Here is a 20,790-nt window from a genome sequence, read left to right on the forward strand (position 1 = left end):
AACCCAACCCCAACTTCTATCCCAACAGAAGCTGTGATTACAAGGGCCGTAACCCCAGAGGACCTCGCAAAGGAGGTTATTATGGACAAAATACCTCTCAAACAGGTGAGTCTAATTCCTCACACAGAAGTTGTTTTGGGGGGGGCAGTGGGGGTCAGTTTATACAAAATTGGTTGTTGATTACTCAAGACGCCTGGGTGATAGACACCATTTCGGGCTACCACCTAGAGTTCTACTCAGAACCCCTACAATCTGAGATCCCTCCCCCACTCCTTCCCCCCCCCCCCCCAACAAGAGATGTTTTTTATAGATCAAGAGTTAAAAGTGCTGTTACAAAAAGGCACTATTGTAGAATCGCGTCCGCATCCAAGAAGTTTCATCAGCACAATTTTTCTTGTTCAGAAAAAGGGAGGAGGGTCCCGCCTAGTCCTCAATCTGAAATAGTTCAACTCTTGGATAATTTATCGACACTTCAAGATGGAAGGTATTCATCTTCTCAGAGACCTTTTACAGCAGGGGTATTGGTTGGACATCTAGACCTCAAAGACGCGTATCTGACCATTCCGATATTCTGCCCACATCGCAGATTTCTGCAATCCTTCTGGCAAGATCGTTGCTACGAATTCTCAGCCCTTCCTTTCGGTCTTTCTTCAGCACCCTGGTACTTCACAAAAGTAATGCGCCCAGTGATGCCGTGGCTGAGAGAAAAAGGGAGTTTTTCTGATTATTTATCTGGACGACATCCTAATTATGGCTCAGGAAGCGTGCCTTGCTCATCTTCATCTTTCATGGACGATGCAGCTCCTTCAAGATCTTGGATTCATTATAAACATAGAGAATTCTCAACTTACCCCAGTTCAGAATATCGAATTCTTAGGTTCCAGGATAGATTCCGTAGCAGCTCTTTTAAAATTGCTGTTGACCAAGAGGCTTGCTATAAAGAAAGAATTGAAGAAAGCCTTGTTAGCTCCTTCAATTTCCTTGAGGGTACTTGACCGTCTGGTAGGCCTCCTAGCATTGTCTATTCAGGCCATCTTTCCAGGTCCTCTTCACTATAGTGCACTTCAAAGACTGAAGATCTTTCATTTTCGAAGGGGCTTGACTTATTCCGAATCGATTGTACTCTCCCACGAGGCTCAAACGGAGCTCGAATGGTGGCTGAATCATATGGACGCTTGGAATGGCAGAGCGATTTTCGCCTCGGTTCCAGAAGTAGTCATAGAATCAGATGCCAGCAGATGGGGCTGGGGTGCCAGATGTGGCCAGATAGAAACAGGGGGTCGTTGGTCTCCGGAGGAACTCAAACTCCATATCAATTGCCTAGAGCTCCTAGTGGGATCTTTCGCAGTGAAGACCTTGTCCCCGTACAAGTCGAAATGTTGTATTCTCTTGAGGATGGACAATATTTCAGCAGTTCAATCGAAATGTTGTATTCTCTTGAGGATGGACAATATTTCAGCAGTTCAATCTATCAACAAACAGGGGCGAACTCGTTCCAGGATGTTGGCAGAGATTGCCACGGATTTTTGGCACTTCTGCTAGCTCACCAGATTTTGGTGTCAGCGGAATATATCCCAGGGAAAATTAATTTAGTAGCGGATTTGAATTCCAGGTACACGAGGGATGCCAGTGATTGGCTAATCCATCCCAGAATATTTCAGTTTCTGAGTCAGCTCTGGGGTCCATGCAAAATAGATCTTTTTGCATCCTGCCTGAATACCCACCTCCCTCTCTTTTTCAGTTGGAGACCAGATCCGAATGCCCTCAGCTCGGATGTGTTTCTCCAGAATTGGGAAGGGGATCTGCACTTTGCTTTTCCCCCGTTCTCCATGATTCAACGTGTTCTATCCCAATCCATTTGACAGAAAGCAGAATTGATTCTAGTAACTCCGTTTTGGAAGGCATGGGTGTGGTTTCCAATAGCTCTGAGCTTGTGTTGTGCAGCGCTGGTTCGAATCCTCCCGTCTCGTGACCTCTTATTAGATCTTCTAGGGAAACCTTACCCCCTGATCTTCAAGAACCAGTTGACTTTCATGGCTTGGAGAATATCGGGGAATCCTCTCAGGGTCCGAGAATTTCAGAAGACACTAGATTCTTTCTTTCCCAATCCTTGGCGCCTAGTAAGCATAAACGATATGCCTCCGCCTGGAGAAGATGGTTGGATTGGTGCGATCAAAGGAAAGTGGATCCCATGGGGGCTTCGGTGCAAATGATAGCGAACTTCTTGTCTCACGTGGCGGCACAGGGTCTAACTTACAAAACTGTGAATAATTTTAGATCGGCCATTTCGGCTAAACACGCTCATGTGGAAGGTAAACCAGTTGGAGAACATCCATTAATTTGTAAATTGTTACGTGGTGTTCGTTTGCTTCGCCCTCCTCTTCCGAAATATTCATTTTGTTGGGATGTAAATGTCATTTAAAAAAAATTTATGGCGTGGCCAGCTAACGAGGGCCTTTCAAGGAATTATCAGTGAAATTGACTATGTTGCTTTGTTTAATCTCACGCAGGAGAGTTTCAGATGTCAAAGCATTGGATATTGCAAGTAGAGTTTTTACTCCTTCTGGAGTTTCTTTTGCGCATTTCTCAGCGTACAAAATCAAACTTGAAATGTATTAGCTATCCAGCTTTCAGGGATAATTCCAAACTTTGTGTGGTAAATTGTTTGAAAGCATATGAAGAGGTTACTAGAGAATTGAGAAGAGATGTTCACGGTCAATTGTTGATTTCTTTGCAAAAACCTTTTGGCCCAGTATCCTCAGCTACTCTTGCGAGATGGGTCAGATGGTTGTTGTAAGAAGCGGACATAGATGTTTCCATTTTTGGAGCTCATTCTGTTAGAGGAGCTATGGCTTCTAAAGCTTTTAATGCAGGGTCCAGATTGGAAGATATAATGACAGCAGCTGATTGGTCATCAGACTCCACCTTTAAATTATTTTATCATAAACCATTTGCTGGTAACGTTACTAATGTGATCGCTCAGCTTTGAACTAGCATAATCCGAAGCCTCCGGTCCTGACATAGAATCAAAACATTTCTAGCTTTCGCAACAAGAATTTTCAATTCTATTAAGGACACTGAGGCGAGGATTATCCCACCCAGGAAGGTTGATTATTTACATCTGAAATCAGACAGTTTTTTTCCCCACCCTGTATGAAATTTATTATGCGTTACTTGTTTGCAAGATAGGGTTCAACTGTATTCAAGGCTTGATTTTGTTCGAGATTTTACAGTTTTTCTTTCTTCCTTTAGATGAAAAATCCACCTGATGGAAGTTGATGCATTCTGAGAAGTTTTGCAGATTCCCGGAGGTCTCCTGCACCGTTGTGCTTTCGTTCTGAGTTCCAGTTGAGGATTTGTTGATTGCGGTCTCAGTTTTCAAGGATAATATGGTCAGTTATCTGGTTAGAGACGTACAAAGAAAGAGGACGGACTTTGCTTGCTTCGGACTTTATAAAGTGACTATGCAGCATGATTGGAGGGTCATTACGAGACTGGTGGTGATGGGAAATTTAGTTTTTCCATGTTTTTCTTTACTGTTTTAAGGCTGCTGTGTGTTGCAGTAAAGATAAGAGATAAGCATAATCCTCGCCTCTGTGTCCTTAATAGAATTGAAAATTCTTGTCACAAAAGCTAGAAATTTTTTGAGTCTCACTAGAACCAAAAACATAACCATCACGTACGGAATTTCTTTACCCCTCGAAGTTTCCAAAGTGCATGTGTGATGTCCTGCTCCAAGGCGGAGTTTTTTCTTTGAATTCTGGGACTCTTTGTCTTGCTTTTTGCATTATAAAACAGAACTACAAATCACACAATTCAAAGAGAGAAAAAAAAAAAACTGAACTGGACCAGCACATCACGGGAGAACCTTGATAACTTGCCAGCTATGCGTTTTGTGACTGCCTACATTTGTACTAGAACAGACAAGTCTATTAAATGTAAAGCCTGAATAGGTAAGGCAGCCTGCCCAGATCGATTTAATTATAGCACATGACCTTTGAACAACTGTAATTAGAATAAAGTCCTAGGTAAATGCCTTGACAGAAAAAAAGTTAGCTGGAATTTAACACTCTACCACGAAACAGCTACTAGTCCATTATTTCCTAGTAACTTTCTCCAATATCCTACCATCTTCTGTTCATAGTAGTCGCACTAAGATTGCGTAAGTGGTAAAACATTTGATTCAAGTACCCTGTGAATTGAGCTCGCTACGATCTCGGAAATCCCCGATGCAAGGGTTCAGTGAAAAGAAAGGTAATGTGCTCGGCCTGTCGCTGGGAACCACAGTAAGAACAAATACTGCGCGTACCCTGTTCTCAAAAAGTGTTATTGTCCGTGGTGCGTATACCCTCCGCACCCCCTCATCGTGCGTGACTCCTCCGTAACAGGCACTCTCGCGAGACCATTACCTCCCAACCCTCACTCACCTCGGAGAGGCAACGAAGCTTCTTCCATAGGGTTAGCAGTCCACACCCACTCCCGAGTCACGTTACCCTGATAGAAAATGAAAAAAACGTCCGTTAAAAATAGACTTCCTGGTTTTGATAAGGTACTACCTGAAGGCCTGCAGAAATGTCTACCGTTATACTAAAATGACCGCCATATTGGAACATGCAGTTTTAATTGTGCTAGTAAGAAGTTTCAGTTTTGTTGAAAAGGTGAGTAGCTTTTTGCTAATAGTTCACAAAAATACAATATTTTATTGAATTTGGTTTGCTTTCCTTTGTCTGACCCATTAACCAGTATCATAAATAGGTAACAAGTGAAATAAATTCCAATTTTTGTTGCGAAAGTTTTTAATGTACTGTTGCCAGCTAACGTAAACAAGGTTCACTTAGACAGCACATCCCGAGTCTACTTCCGTGAATAAGCTGCAATTTTTTTTGTTCGCTTAGAAATGTAACATTTTTCCGCATTATGTGTAAAAATAAAGTGGCCAGATTCGATGGCTTGATGTGGGGTCCAACATAAGAACAGTTATGAAGGCAAGTGGGTGCAAATAATTTTACATATAGTGGGATGAGCTATGCAAAAAGTGGATCTTTTATTCAGAAGATCGAATACAAATATATAAAAAAAAAAATTTCATTTAGGCTCTATAAATAGTGACGATAATTTTCCCGGAAAGAATGGGAACTACAATTCCTTGAACTCTGAGTGATTTACATCGGCTCTTCTGGTGGCCTTAGAATTAAATGATGGAAGGAATACTTCTCTGGTCGCCCAAAGCAGTACTGCCTGTCCCCTTTCTTTTTTCATCGAACAGCATTCCCATCGGCAAGCAGTTTCAAACACCAGGGCGTTTTGATGTATTGAGCGTACCTGGACTTGGCCCTTAAAGTTAACTATTTATCTTTCTTTGTTGCTTGTTAAGTTTAAGGAGATGGTTAACGTAGGACTGTCCAGAGTGGACGATGCAGTGGCTGCGAGGCACCCGGTAAGGTCAATCGCTTCGCGAACCTGGCCGAAAGATAGTAGACCCCGCTGTCCTTGTCCCGGTTACTACCCTACGTCCCTCATCATTACAGAAGAAGGTTATTTTACATGACGCCAGGGATAAAACTGGATGTTCTATGTGCCCACCCACCTGGGTGCCGTAATTGGGGTTGCCACTATTGGTTACTTCTGTGCTTTTATTTTGTTTGTTTCCTGTAACGGCAGGAGCGAGGACGCAGGACGTCCCTGCAGGGCTTTAGCTGTATTTGGGCTTTGCTTACCTCTCATACCAGGGAGGGGCTGCTGCCTGAGGACCCTACAGTGTCCACGCAATTGCGGTGGGATCAGGCTGGCTTGCGCATGCGTGTCGTTTCGCTTTATCCGCAGGAGCAGGGTATCTTTTTTCACTTCATTTCAGAGTTGCCAGATTGGGCTAGATCACTCACAATTGGGCTACACTTTCCCGGTTGTGCAGGAAAAGCGGGTTTGTTATCTGCCCTATACTGGGGGAGCGTCAAGAGGCAGTACACCTTGCGCTGGCTGTGATCTCGAAGGTGCCCTATAAGAAGTGTGAGCGAACCACTTGAAAAATGCAGTTTCTCACGCACATTTCAACAGACGTATCACAACTGCCCTTCCACTCTTGCTCATCTGCATTATCGGACGCTTCTGTAAACAATTGAAGTTTAATAATGATAAGCTGTTTTTATACAGAGCGGCAGATAGCGCACCCCGCTATGTTATTTAAAATCTTAAACTTTGTGATCACTGAAGTGCTTTAAATGGGCAGGTGCTCTACGGTATTGAGAACCGGCACTTCTTCAATTTGAAAGGGAGAGTACCTGCACTTTTCTGATCTGATGCCACACATTTAATAGGAGAGTACCGGCACTTCCAAGGAACTAACCGGCACTCTAAAGACTGAGCATCTGTACTTCTGTATTTCCATTTAAATCCGCACTGAAACCTGTGATTTCGAAAGCGAGCGTTTTTAGATACATATACGATGTGCAGAGCAGTATTACTAGATTGGCTTATCTCTGTGTCTTTGAACATGGCATGCATTCATACTAAAAGAAGGCATACTTTACCACCCTCTTCTCATTCTCCTGAGCACCCTCCTTCTCCAAAACGCAGAAGAAATGGAGGAAAAGGAGAGTATTTGGAGGATTGTTCTCCAGACTTAGGCTACCTTAAAGGATGATTCATCTGCTTCATCCCTGAAAAAGAACCCAGAGGCAGGTTCCTATACAGGAGACTGAGACACAGCTGTTGAGGCTCTTTCCATAGACTTAAAAGGCAAGTACATCATCGAGGATATGGTGACGGATTTGTTGGCCCATATTAGGGAAATATGAACTTTTCTCCTGTTGACAAGATGGGTTCATTAGCCTCCTAAGGCAATTTCAAAAGCCTTCTAATTTGGTGTTGACGATTCATCAGTTCATTATGGGTGTTGTGAAACAAGAGTAGAAATATCCTGATAGAATCACAATACCAAGATTCATGACCAGTCTCTATCCTCTGGTGAATATGGACACAATTTTGCCAGAAATTATGCATGTGGATTCCGTTGTGGCAAGTCTGGTAGGCTGTTCATCTGAAGCAGAGGAGAATATTCTGGAGGACACATCAGATAAAGTAATGGACTCTGTGCTCAGGATTTATTTTTATTTTGTTTTGGTTAACAGGCAGGTGTTTAAAGGGCTTATACAGCCCAGTCTCTGATCACGGATTTAAAAAACTAAAACTATTTGCAGCAATTTAGAAGCAGGTTGTCTGCCTTTATTGGAGGATATGGAGCACTAGATAGCGTTTTTATCTCTAAAGTCAGAAGCTCTTGCGGAAGAGGCTTAGCAGCCAGGAGAAATCCATGCCTCAAGGACTTGAACACTGACACAGCTCAGAGCAACTGCACTTAAGATGCATTTTGGAGGTTCCAGATTATGTAATGTTGAGCTAGAAGATAATCTCTATTGTTTTTTGTTGTTGTTGTTTTTGTATTTTTTTAACCTTACTTAAAGGAAAGAAATGATTCTTCTGCCTTCCAACGTCAACCTTCTACAGGTTCAAGTTCTTCAAATGTGAAATCTTTTTGCCAACCTTTAGGGAAGCAACAGAGCCAAGATCAACCTGCTAAGTCTCAAGACAAATGATCTTCTTTTAATTCCTTTAAGAAATAAAATTAGGATGCAGGTTTTAAAAATCAGCATTCCTGATTACGCTGACACAAATTACTCTCCATCGGAGGACAGATTCGGCAATTCATTTCTCGATGAGAAATGAAAACGACTGGTTGTTGGGTTCTTAAAATTGTCAGGAAGTGGTGCGTGATAGAGTTCTTGTCAGTCCCCATTTGTACTTGGACCATACATATCCACTGCTTTGAGATCCAGTCAGAAGGGAGGCCTTACTGAAGGATGCTTTAGCTCTTCAGAAGAAGGGATCAATTGTTCTACTCCCCAAGGTGGAAGTGCGGAAGGCAGTGTACACAATTGTCTTTTAGTCTCAAAGTCTTCAGGGGTTTTTCTGTTGGTCATTGACTTAAAAAACCTCAACAGCGTAACCCAAACATCACATTCAAGATAGAAACCTTGCAGAAGATTATTCTTCTAGTACTAGCCGATTATTTTCTCATACCCTTGTATCCCATGGACACGTACTTGCGTATTCTTATTGCAAAGTGTCATCACAGGTTCTTGCAGGTTGCAGTAGAAGACCTTAATTGGCAATTCAAAGTTCTCCTCTTTCGCCTACAGTCCCCTTCAGAGTGTTTATGCAATTAATGATGCCACTAGTGGCACATCTACATCTCCTGGGTATCCCTGTCTTCCAGTACCTGGATGAGTGGTTGCTGTGTGCAGCAAACTTAGACAAAATCCATCTGTTTTTGGAATAAACAAAAACATCAGTTTCTTGTCTGGGCCTCCTACTGAACATCTCCAATGCAAACTTTCTCTAGCCAAAGATCTGGGGTTAATTGGGGCTTGGGGTCAGGATGGATCTAGGGAGAGTGTTTTTTCCATAAAAGAGGATCTTGTGTCTTTAGGTTTGCAGTACTTGAACTTCTCTCCAGGTTACATGCCCTTGCTGTGTTGTGGTTAGAAGTTCAGGGCCACATGGCAGCAGCTGTTCATACTGTTCAGTAGGTTAAGCTTCACCATCGTTATTCCGAGTGACAACCAAGCAGCCACTGGTCTTCAGCAGCAGGCTTGTTAGACAAGATCGCTCTTTAGTCACCAGAGGTCAAACACAGCCTTCGTTGACGGTTTGAAGTCCAGAATCTTTCCAGGGGAGTGAGGATGCACCTAGTGTCTCCATAGGGCAAACTGCAGACACCAACAGTCTTGGTTGGGTGCAGCACTGTTGGACAATACCTGTCAAATCAAATTCCTGGAGAGTTGCAAGTCCTGAGCCTTGAAGTATTTTCAACATCTTCTGCTCTGAAGGAATGTGATAATCAAGACACAACACACGGTTCCAGTCTTTTATATGAATCATCAGGGCAGCACTCATTCCAGGCGTCTCAATTTGATAGCAACCCTGTGAACCACTCGGGCAGAGAAGAACTTGTTGAATGTGTCAGCATTTCATTTGAAAGGAATTGAGTCTAATGGCTGAGAGCCTCAGTAGGACGTTTCCATCTTTTCAGGAGATTACATTGTTAAGATTAAAGTTTCCAATTATATGCTGACGGTTCTGGAAATCTAATCTGGGTCCTTTTGAGACAACGGATAATAGCCACCTTTGCAGGTTTTGCTCTATATTTCCAGAGGGAGCTTGGCTAGTAGACGCATTGGTGACAAAGTGGCCAAATTGATTTCTGTTGGAAAATGGGTTATTGGTAAGGGCAGGTAACTACCTACACTTAGCAATAGGCCACTAACCTCCACTTAGGTCCAGTTAGGTCTCATTAAATTAAACCCAGCTCAACCCTTGGTAGCTACATGACTACTTATCGGCTGTCATAGTCACAGATATATTAACCTTAAGGATCGTTTCCTATCACTGTGTTGTAACTTATCTTTTGAGATTAAATTGAAGATCCTGTTTTCATGATTTCCAATTGTACAAATTTTTTTACCATTACAATATGGACTCTCTACATCTTTAACATAACGATTGTGATTCATGAGTGCCCTGACTTTCGACTTATTTCAACCCTTGGTAGCTTGGCAACAAGCGACAAGGCTTAACTTAGGAGACAGAGTGTAAAGCATACAGATATCACAAGACAGTAATTAAATAAAACACAGGAAACAGTTTAAAAATCCAAAACCAATTTATAAAAATAGATTATATTTTTATCTTAAAAATGAAACAAATAAAATCGGATAAGGGGCACCGGAGGCATGAATTTTTAAAGAATTATTGTTTTTTTAGCGCCTAGCAACAAAAGCGCCAATCGGGTCATCTGGTTGCACCTTGACCGGAAAAAATCAAAGTTTAAGGCCGACCGCGATGGAGCCCGACTCGGCTACAGGCCGCGGGAGGCCTCGGTCAAAAGTTTACCTTCGCACTTAGTTGTTTTTCTGAAGATTTTCTTCAGTGGGACGAACCTGCCAGACCAATCCAACCTCCTGGCTAGGAGGTCCCGGTCAACTTTGTACGTTCAGACTTAGTCTCTTTTTTGGAGATTTTCTTCACCGGGACGAACCTGCAAATCAGGCCGGGTCGCAGTTGAGGCAAGCCGGCTAGAGTTGCTGCGGCGGGTCGGTCCCTCTATGGAGCTTTTTTTCAAAAGTTCTCCAAACGTCTGGATCTTCTCCCAGATGTTCCTTTAAGGTTCTTTTAGGGTCCACAGCTCACCCCAACGGTCCAGAAGCTCTAAGATGATCCCTGGGGGTGTGGACTACAACTCCCAGAATGCACCTGGCGCAAACTCCTTTTTGGCCACTGGGCAGTGGTCAGCTGGTTGATTTCTTCAGGAGTTGGTGCAGGGGCCTCTGGTTAGCAATTATTCACCTGTAGCAAACAGGGAGTCCCTCCTTGAACCAGTTGAAGCCAGGCAAAGTCCTTCTTGTGGTGAAGCCCAAGTGTGCATCTGGTGCAGTCCTTCAGAGTGCAGGTTCCAGGTGCAGGCCAGGGGTCCAGCAGGGCAGTCCTTCTTCTCCTTTGGTTCTTCCTTGTTGGAATCTGATGGGGATCTGAGGTGTGGGTGCTGGTCTGCCAGTTTTATCCTTGCTCCTGGGTGAAAAACAGGGGGGTCCTGATTCTCCAATCAGGTGCAGGGTCCCCTTCCCCCTGTGATGACCACTTCCTGGGAAGTGTGGCAAAAATCAGTCCCAGGAGGCAACATTCTTCAAAAATCCACCATGGCTGAAAATGATTTTTGGAGGTTACATCTGGCTGAGCCCACCCACTGGTGTGGCTAAAAATCATAAACACACCCCTCTCCTGCCCTCTCCTAATCTAATAAAGGGGGCACCTAGTTGTTTGGGGTTGCAGGATATGGGGGTGTTGCTGGGTTGCTCCAAATGTCCTTCGCTGCCTTTGAAGACCAGTTTGGCAGCCCTCCCCCTTCCTGCCTCACCATCTGCTGAGGGGAGTTTCACTCCCACAGGCACATCCCTTTGTGTGAAACCAGGCCACTTCACACCTCATTAAGGCAGCCTGGCCAATCAGGGCACAGCAGCAAAAACAATGCAGGGCTGAAATTGGCAACTTTTCAGGTAAAGTTTAAAACTTTTTACCTGAACAAGTTATATTAAATCCAACAACTGGAAGTTGTGGGATTTATTATAACAATTAATTTGATACCATACTCTTTGTATCTGTCATTTAAGCAGACTTTTAAAATTAAAATAAAGTCTCCCCATTCTAGCCTATGAAGGCCATTCACTACAATGAGGGAAAAACGAATTTGGTTGTTTTTACCTCACCAGGGCTTATAGAACCACTTTTATACTTTTATAAGGTCCCTGCTTATAGTTACATGGCACCCAGCCCTAGGGGCACATAGGGCACACCTTAAGGGTGACTTATATGTAAAAATAAGGTAGTTTAAGACTTTGGAACTACTTTTAATTCCAAAGTCGAATTTGCATATAACTTTAATATAAAAGCAGCCAGCAAGGCGGGCCTGCCTTTAAAATGACACTGGGCACCTCAGCAGTGCACCTGTGGGTGCACTACCTATGCTGTGGCCCCTAAACCTACATGCCCTACCATATACTAGGGAGTTATAGGTAGGTTAACTTAGCCAATTATAATTAGCCTAATTTGCATATCCACTTTACACAGAGCACTGGCCCTGGGACTGGTAAGCAGTACCCAGGGCACAGCCAAGAGTCAGTAACCACCAGTACCTGTCCAAAAAGTGTGGGGGCTGACCAGGGCAAAAAGGAGGACTTTCCTACAATTTCTCTATGTTCTTATCACCTTTCCAGTAGATACAGCAGCTTCTCTCCAGTTCCAAGTGGAGAAGCGAGAGCTAATGCTTCTGGTTCCATATTCACTACAGAGATCATAGTTTGCCCTTTTGGAGTCTCTGGCAGTTTTTCCTGCCTGGGTACTTCTGAAGCCTCCTTCACCTCTCAAACCTTCAGCTCTGGCTCTAACTCACTCTGTCAGTTTTGAGATTGAAAAGTCCAGTCTCCTAGCAAATAAGCTATCCTGTTCCTTGGTGAAGGTAATTCAGAAGACCTTCCATGTTAAATCTTACTCAAGGCACTTGAAGTTTTTTGACACTTGGAAGTTCTTCGCATAATCTTATAGCACCTATTTGTGAATTGTCTGCTCTTTTGCGCTTTTGTTCTGGATGCTTTTCACTTAAAACTTTCTCTCTCGACTCTGAAGTGTCAATGGGTCTCTGTAAAGGCTTTATACATTCTCTGAACCTTCTTCTTTGGCGGATTCTTTAATTTCTAGATTTTTAAAGAGATTTTCAGTGGTGAGACCTATGCAAAAGCCTATCTTGCTGGAACGGGACCTTCCTACAGTTTCAAGATTCTTCCAGTCTCATCATTTTGAGTCTTTGTAAAGGTTAGACTTGAAATATCTATCTTTCAAGGTTATTTTCTTGGTGGGTATCACCCCAGCTTGGAGGATTGATGAAATGGGGGCTTTACGGTGTTGTCCTTCTTTATTAAATTTATAGAAGATAAAATCAGTCTAAAACCTGATGCTACATATGTTTCTAAAATAAATTCTGTCTTCCATAGAGCTCAATAAATAATTTTTACTTATTACTGTCCTTCTCCCTCTAATGCAGACGACTTGTTGAACACACTGGATAATAAAAGAGCTCTTTTGAATTATGTTCACAAGTCAGGCCTCGAAAAGTCATAAAAATGTTACTAGACCTGCGGGTTGAGAAGCTTGAATAATCTCTTTTTTTTTTTTTTTTTTTTTAATGTATTTTATTGTTTTTTAACCTTAAACAGTATATTCCCCAATTTTAGCAATGAACTCCATCTCCCCCATATTGCACTTAAATCAATGCTTTGAGTTCTGTTGATGACAGTTCTTGATGGGCTAATCCGTACAGTGTACGCGTCCAAAGTTTTATGTTGTCGGTGTGGGAGCTGTTTCTGATTCAGCGACTGAGGCCGTCGGGGCATTTTCTGGTGTTGGGTCGTTCAGGGTTTTCAAACTCTCCAGTAATGCATCCCATTGTGTTGCGCTATCACTTGGTCTCCGTCCCTGGAGCGCTTCTCTTAGTAGCACTATTCCCTCAGTTTCTGCCCATTTTTCTATTGCTTCCTGCCAGCTTTTAATCTGCGGGCCCGCTGGGTCTTTCCAGTGTGAGGTGATTTCTCTTTTGGCCAGTGCAAGAGCTAGATCAATAAATGTATTTGATTTTTTGGGAGCTGCAGGGCGCAGAAAGTCTCCGAATAATGCCACCATCGGGGACATGGAAATCGTCCTGTCAGTGCAGGTGGAGATTCTCCGAAAGATCTCTGTCCAGTATGAGCTGAGTTGCGAGCAACTCCATAACATGTGTACTAGTCCCGCTGCTATTTCGGCACATCTAGGACATCTTGCTTCATTTGTATTGTTTATTTTAGTTATCATTTGCGGTGTTAGATAGGCCCTGTGATAAATATATAAATTAATTCGTTTTAATCTAGCATTTCTTGATACCGAATAAATGAGGTGATCCTTGCCCATTGAGCATCCTCAATGGGTGTGTTTAATTCAGTTTGCCACTTGTTTCTAAGTTTGCTTAGGAGTGTGCATATACTGCTTTGTAGGGATTTGTATATTTCTGAAATCACTCCTTTCTTCTCCCCAATTGTGCAAAGAATGTTACAGCCGCTGTGTATTGGGGGTTCGAGGGCTGCTGTCCCCCAGATCTTTTGTGCAATTCTGGTGATCACGCTATATGTGAGGAACAGTGCAGTTGGAAGATTGAACTGAGCTTGAAGCTCCGAGTAAGTGCGGAGTCTCCCATTGTCATATATGTCCCCTAGTTTTGTAATGTTATTTTCCCCAAGCTTATTAAGGCCTTTAAGCATTTGGTCCCCCATAGTAAATGCCAGGCAATCTAAGGGCGCTTCTGGAGTGTAGTTAGCCTTTGTACTGTTTTTTTTTTTAAAGAATTGTTCCCAGCAGTGTCTAATTGATTCCCACTCTATGGGCAGCTGCAGTTTTTGCTTCCTGGGGTTTAATACTATCCCTAATACTTTTTTGGGTGACCCGTAGCTCCCTCGCCCCTGGAGTTTCGCTGATGAGTTTTGCTAGCCATCATAGTTGTCCTGCCCAATAATACATTTCTAGGTTTGGGGCCGCCAGTCCACCTTCAGCAGTGGTTCTCTGCAATAAATTTAGTACAATTCTATGCCTACCAGATCCCCATATAAAGCTCGCAAACAGAGATGCCATACTTCTAAATACTGCTTTTGGGACTACCAGTGGGATAGTAGAGAAGTAGTATAGCATTTTGGGAAGCACTATCATTTTGAGTAGGGCTGTCCTGCCGGACACCGTCAGTGGTAGTGTCTCCCAGAATCGCATGCTAGTCCTAATTTCTCTAAGCGCTCTATGAATATTTCCTTCTAGGAGGTCCTCCTTGGTGTGGTATATGTTTACCCCTAGGTATTTGAATGTAGTGGGTGACCAAGGCAAACCTCTTGTTTCATTCGGTTCGGTTGTGCTTCTATGTGCGTGGAATATGGTGGACTTCCTCCAATTAATTCGGAGTCCGGAAGCCACTCCAAAGCTCTCTAGCATGGTTATTGCTCCGGGTAAGTCTTCTTCCAAATTTAGAAGGAAGAGCACCATGTCGTCAGCATAAAGGGCGATGTAGTGTGTCCAGTTATTGATAGATATGCCTTTATAGTGCCGCCCAGTTCTGGCCATCTGTGCCAGGGGCTCTTCTGCCACTGCGAAAAGGAGAGGGGATAATGGGCAACCCTGTCTAGTTGCCCTACCTATCGAAAAGGAGTCGGAAATAGTGCTACCTGTTTTCACTCTAGCAGTTGGATTTGAGTACAATAGCTTAGTCCAACGTGTAAATCCCTCTCCCATTCCCAATTTCAGCATGACCTGTTCCAGGTAGTCCCATCGCAGGCAGTCGAATGCCTTCTCTATGTCTAGCGAGATGACAGCTGACTGACATTTCCGGGGGTATGGAATGGAGAACAGACACCAGGCGCCTAATATTTTGTGCTGTGCTGTGTTGTGGGATAAAACCGGACTGATCTTGGTGGGTTAGTGATGACATATGGGGCAAAAGTCTGTTCGCTAATATCCGGCTTAATATTTTATAGTTTATATTAAGCGTGGACAATGGGCGATAGGAGCAGACATCAGTTGGTGGCCTGTCAGGTTTTAATAAGGGGATCATGATGGCTTCATTAGTAGATTGGGGCAGGTCCTTACTGTTCCATGCTTCCGTGTATACTGCACTGAGGTGTGGGGCTAACAGATCCTGGTATAGGAGGTAGAACTCAAGTGGGAGTCCATCGAATCCTGGGAGTCCTCCAATCTGTGGAGCCTATTTTCCATTGATTTCCAGACCCCTATGTTCTCACTAATACAGGTGCGCCTTATAACCGTCTTGAATGCTTCCCATTCAATGGATCTGGAGGATGCTGTCTGCGTGTTTTATTTAAAAAACTCTACTATGGTTGTATGCAAGAGGTGTTTGAGTGCCTCATCTTGGAATCGTCACTTTCACCCTTCCCCAAGACAGCGACAACATCAAGGGGTTATGATCAGAGATTGTACGACTCAGGTATTCAATAGAAATTACTTAATTTTGAATTTCAGGGGAAGCTAAGAAAGTGTCCAGCCTGACATGTAGGTCGCGTACCGCAGAGTAATATGAATAATCCCGAGTTTTTGGATTGAGCTGTCTCCAGCTGTCTCTTAATTGCCAGTGTTTCTGCCAGTCTGCAAATGATTTGGCGGTTTTTAGTGTTGAGTGTGTGAGGGGAGGGTGCCATCTGTCGAGGTCAATATTGGCTATGCAGTTAAAATCTCCCCCAATCAAGTTGGGGCCCGTCAGGTGTGAGCCTATTTCCAGTGACAATTTGTCGAGGAATTTCTCCTGATTGGGTGCGTACATCCCGCTTAGTGTTATTTCTCTTCCTCCTAATCTCCCGATACTACTACGGCTCTCCCATCTTTGTCTATAATTTTGTGTAGGACCTGAAAGGGCACCCCCGGGCGAATCCAGATCAGTACTCCGCTTGCAAATGCTGAATATCTAGTGTCAAATATTTGGCCTCTCCATCGTTTCTTAAGGGCGTTAACTTCCTGTTCCACCAGGTGGGTCTCTTGTAATAAAGCTATGTGGATACCCCTGCGCTTTAAATGATTGTATACTTTATATCGTTTGGATATGTTGTTTAGGCCTCTGACCTTCCAGGTTATTATTTTATACGTTGTGGTCCCCATTTTGGTTACTTAGCTTGTAGTGGTAAAGGTTGATATGTGAGCTATTACATGTATGCTTGTGTAGTGGAGGCACATTTTTACTACTTGAACTGTCATCTACACAAATGATAAATGCATAACTAACTCCCTGTATTAACTTGAAAGATTCAAATCCCAACTCCCTCTCCCCAGGACCGGTGATCGGAACTTTCCCCGTCCAAACCATTTTAACTTGTCTTAAAATCCTATAGGTGGGTGGCGTGCCAGTGACCGAGAGCCTACACTCCAGGCAGGTTCCGGGGCCCAGCGTGGTTAAATTAAGCTGCCCAATAGACTGTTACACATGTCGTGCAGAGTGTGGGTCCACCAGGCAATCTACTTCCAGTTAGCCAGATCATGCCGGTTGGCTCGCCACAGCTTTCTTTTATTGCCAGTTCTGTCAGTGGAGGGTCAGATAATTTCTTCTGAGGATCTGAGTCACTTTTGGTTGGCTGGTGAGGGTGTTGCGCGACAAGATCGATGAGCCCCCGCAGCTCGAGTTGCGATCTGAGGTGTGTCGAGAATTTTGTGATGGGAAGAAGAAGCCTCCGCTCAGTGCCGCAGCTGCATCCACTGCTTCTCGCATTTCTCGAAGAGCCTGGTGTCTCGGAGGAGCAATCTCTTTGTTTCGTTTGGAGGATCTCCTGCGCTTTCTGGAAGTTGTACTACGCGTCTCTCCTCGGGGGCCTGGGGATATGATGTTCTTGGATTCCAGCCATTCCTCAAGTACTTGTGGGGAGGTAAAAAAATGTGACTTCCCTTCATATTCCACTCTAAGTTTGGCCGGGAAAAGCATTGCATATTTGATTCCATTTTCGCGGAGGATACGTTTGGGGTTATTGAAAGAAGCCCTCTGTTCCTGTGTGCTTATGGTGAAGTCCGGAAAGAGCATAACCCACTGGTTATTTAATATGATTTCGCCTTTCAGGCGTGATTGTGCCAGAATGTAATCTCTGTCTTTAAAGTGCAGGAGTTTTGCCACTATTGGGTGAGCTCTTGCCCCAGGGGGAGGAGGTCTCCCGGGCACCCTATGGGCTCTTTCTATGGCAAAAAACAAGGATAAACCTTCAGGAGGAATTGTGATTTTGATCCAGTTTTCTAAGAAGGATTCCATGCTCGCTGCCGCTGTTTCCGCTCCTTCTGGAATGCCAATCAATCTTAAGTTACTCCTGCGGGCGCGGTTTTCAGCGTCTTCCGCTCTTGATTCTAGGGCCTTTACACAAGAGGTAATGTCCAGAATTTCTTTGGTAGATGACTTCTCGTTGAGGACACAATCTCAAGCACTTTTTCATTTGTTCCCACTCTCTCTGTGAGTCTGCGGTGGTCGTCGGGCAGCAGGGAGAGGTCCACCGACAGGTTATCTATTTTCTGTTCAAGTGCTTCTCGAGATTCTCTGATGGCCAGAAGCACCGTGTCGAGGGTTGTTTCCTGGTGGGTCGTGCTGTCCTGAGAGTTTGTTTTATGGGACTGATCTGAAATCTGGGTGCCGGTGGGGTTCTCCGTGTCCTGCCCCTCTCGTCTTTTGGGCTTGCCCATCATCAAGGACAGGTGCTTGTTCACTAATGCAGGTGGTCTCGGCTACTAATGGCCCGGGCTTTGTGCACCAACTATGATATAGGTCTTTTTGGCTACTTCCGAAATTCTTCGTCAAGTAGCAGTGGGGGGAGAACTAGTTCCTTATAGCAGTGTTCGGCACTCTACCCCTCCAGCACTTGCCATGCCCAAGCGTAGTGTTCAGCGCCTCCAGGTGTTATGGGGTTGAATGTACAGTGCCCCTCCGTTACTCGCTCGCGCAGCTGGGGGGGCACGTGAATGTTTTCTGGGTCCCCCCCCCCTTCGTGTCGTTATCTGGTGTGCCTGTAAGTGTTCAGGGCGCTTAATATAGGGCCAAACTCGTGTTACTCCTGCCGCCCTCACCTCCAGGGCAGTTGGCGTTGTCTTGTAGTTTCCCCTTCTAGAGTTCGTTAAGGTTGCGGCTCAGGGGGCCCCCACCAGGATAGTGCTGGGATCGGGTGCGCAGGCCGTGCATCCCGCGCTCCCTCTGTTGTGGCTTCCCCCTTCTCCTGTTCCCCCGACTCCGTACCTCGCACGACGTGGGAGTAAGGGGCTCCCTCAGTGTCACCAGGCCGCCCGGTGGGATCCTCTCTTACTCTGATTCCTCCTGACAGACCGGCTCCCGGGCGAGCCATGCGGGCCGTCCGCTCTCCAAGGCGCGTCGGCGCGTCACCTCTCGGCCTCGCACTTTCGATCTTGCCCCCTCCTCATACTCTGCGGAAGCGAGGGGGTGTCGCCGGAACGGTCCAGGGGTGTGGGCCGGTCCCTCTCGCTCTAAGTGGGCTCCCAGCTTCTCTCCTACAAGTCCGGGGTTCAGCCAATCCAAGGCCTGGAGGCGGCTGCCATTTTGATTCCTCGCGGTCGGCGAGGGCTCGCGATATTTTCTCTGCAGCCTCTATTCCTTGCGTCTTGGCTGTATTCTTAAGGGGCTTGGAAGCGCTAGTATTACAGCTCGGCCCCATTCGTGGCCCCAGAGCGTCGCACTAGGCGTGCAGCTTCATCGGCTGCAGGCCATGCCCCCTTCTTGAATAATCTACTCAACCTAATTATAATGTACTTGACCTGGAAACAGGTCTCAAGTTGTGTGATCCTAGGCAAATATTGTATTTTACAGTCACCTTTTTCTTCATTCTCGCATATGTGCACCTTTAAATATGTGAGTTCAGCATTTCTGCTGTTAAAAAAATCCTCTTTTGTTTGGTTGAATACACAAAACGTTTGCCCCATGTATAGTAAATCTAGCCCACATATGGGGTACACATGATCCATGCATGACTTGCCTCTTAATTTACTAATAACTTTGCCATCAGGGCAGGAGTTTTTCTCAATTTGTTTAAACACTAATTTTTAATAAATATATTACTAAAGCATGATGTGGTAGCGCACTGTCATTTACAGACAGTACATTTCCAAGAAATATCCAAAAACCTTCCCACTAACTTGCAGCTTCATTGATAAAACTATATAGTGTATTAACAATAATCTGTGAAAATTAGGTTTCAGAAAACATTTATCATTTGCGCAACACCAAGAAAAGTGTTCTGACTTTTTAAAAATTCTATTAAAATTATTTTCATCACACAAATGTAGAAAAAATTGACTTTCACAGCTACTGAAATATGTTTTGAGATGTTTGTAAAGTTGACTTAGTGATATAAATGTTGAGTTTTAGGAAACAACTGATAGCAAAAGCCTTTGATTTCACATAGGTCAGACAGTTTACCTTACAAAATCCTGGAACTCAGCAGTCAGAAGAAAATGTATTTGCATTGCAAGAAGATAAACTGACCTTTGGCCCTCTGTTTCTGAACACAGAGAAAATGTGACAAGAATAAGATTTAAACGCATCTTGATTGCGAATTCTTTGTCCACTCGCCAGAAGAGTCGAGTGGAATCTAAAAATAGCTCGACCTTATAAAATAAAACTCACCATAGATAGTGGTTGAGTAGATTTTTCGAGCCCTGCAGGTCATACTAATTCAAGAAAATGATTATTTATTTTTTTGACTTTCTGGCAGTTGGGAAGGGGTAAGAATGCTATTGCTGTGACTCAGCAGATGAATATATATTTAACCATCCTACTGGCTTTGCAAGACAGTCCCGAAGGTCTTCTGGTTCAAGGAATGTGCTTAGGGGCTGTGGCTACTTCCTGTGAAGAATTTCAGGGAGTATCAATCCAGCATATGTTGTAGGGAGGCTACTTGATCATCGGAACATGCTTTTTTTCTTAAGCATTACCACCCGAATATTGTCGCCGATTTACAGTTGAATTTAGAGAAAAGACTTTAGAACTCAGCATTATAACTTTGTGAATTGTGCACTGCAGTTTGGTCTTTTGACATGCATGAAACCTAGCATGTTTAATACGTAAAGTGGTTTTATGATCTTTTTGTTGTTTGCTAAATTACTTCAGCTTTGATATATCTAATTTTGTAATGACTACGGATGATGGGGTAATGCCGCAGTTACTTACCAGTAATCTTCATTATCCGTAGTTCATATCTTCATAGTCATTACATCCCACCCACTCACCCTCCTTTTAGTTCTTTGACAAGGGCTTGTCAGGATGAACCAGGAATACCTGTCCCCCTTTATGGCAGTAGGTGTACCACTCTGCTTTGTTTCTGCCATGAGGTAACATCTCCTAACTTTGTAATGACTCATGAGGAAGAGAAGGATTAAAGGTAATGAAAATTGCCGGTAAGTAACTGTGGTATTACTTATGATATTATCCCCACCTCACTACAGTAACAAAAACTAGGAAGTTAGATTGCATATGACCTAACTCTGCCCCTTTAGGGGTGGTATAGTTCTGTGTCAGGACTGGAGGTGAATATTGTGCCTTCTTTTCCTCAATACCTTTCTGAAGCTCCCACGAGGGACAACTTCACCTTGCTTGTTCCAGGCACCGTGAAGTCTCATTTGATGTAGACCCCT

General features: G+C 44.0%; 2 protein-coding genes across 5 annotated transcripts in view; one reads left to right on the plus strand and one right to left on the minus strand.

The window, feature by feature from the left end:
- Nucleotides 1-5,815, minus strand: part of TRAF2 (TNF receptor associated factor 2) — a 429,606-nt gene extending 423,791 nt beyond the window's left edge. For all 3 annotated transcript variants that reach the window (XM_069241424.1, XM_069241427.1, XM_069241425.1), the window contains exons 1-2: nt 5,718-5,815; nt 4,428-4,494 (exon numbers count right to left, since the gene is read on the minus strand). The gene's annotated coding sequence lies outside the window, so the exon portion shown is untranslated. The remainder of the gene's footprint in view (nt 1-4,427; nt 4,495-5,717) is intronic.
- The window catches only part of TMEM141 (transmembrane protein 141), a 49,692-nt gene continuing 33,348 nt past the window's right edge, over nt 4,447-20,790 (plus strand). The window contains exon 1 of one of the 2 annotated variants that reach the window (XM_069241428.1): nt 4,447-4,658. In XM_069241428.1, the coding sequence (XP_069097529.1) occupies nt 4,593-4,658 (66 nt within the window). In that variant the 5' untranslated portion in view covers nt 4,447-4,592. Of the gene's footprint in view, nt 4,659-5,249; nt 5,438-20,790 lie in introns of those variants that run through there. The other variant, XM_069241429.1, reaches the window with a different exon arrangement.

Source organism: Pleurodeles waltl, chromosome 6, assembly GCF_031143425.1.
Source record: "Pleurodeles waltl isolate 20211129_DDA chromosome 6, aPleWal1.hap1.20221129, whole genome shotgun sequence".
NCBI lineage: Eukaryota > Metazoa > Chordata > Amphibia > Caudata > Salamandridae > Pleurodeles > Pleurodeles waltl.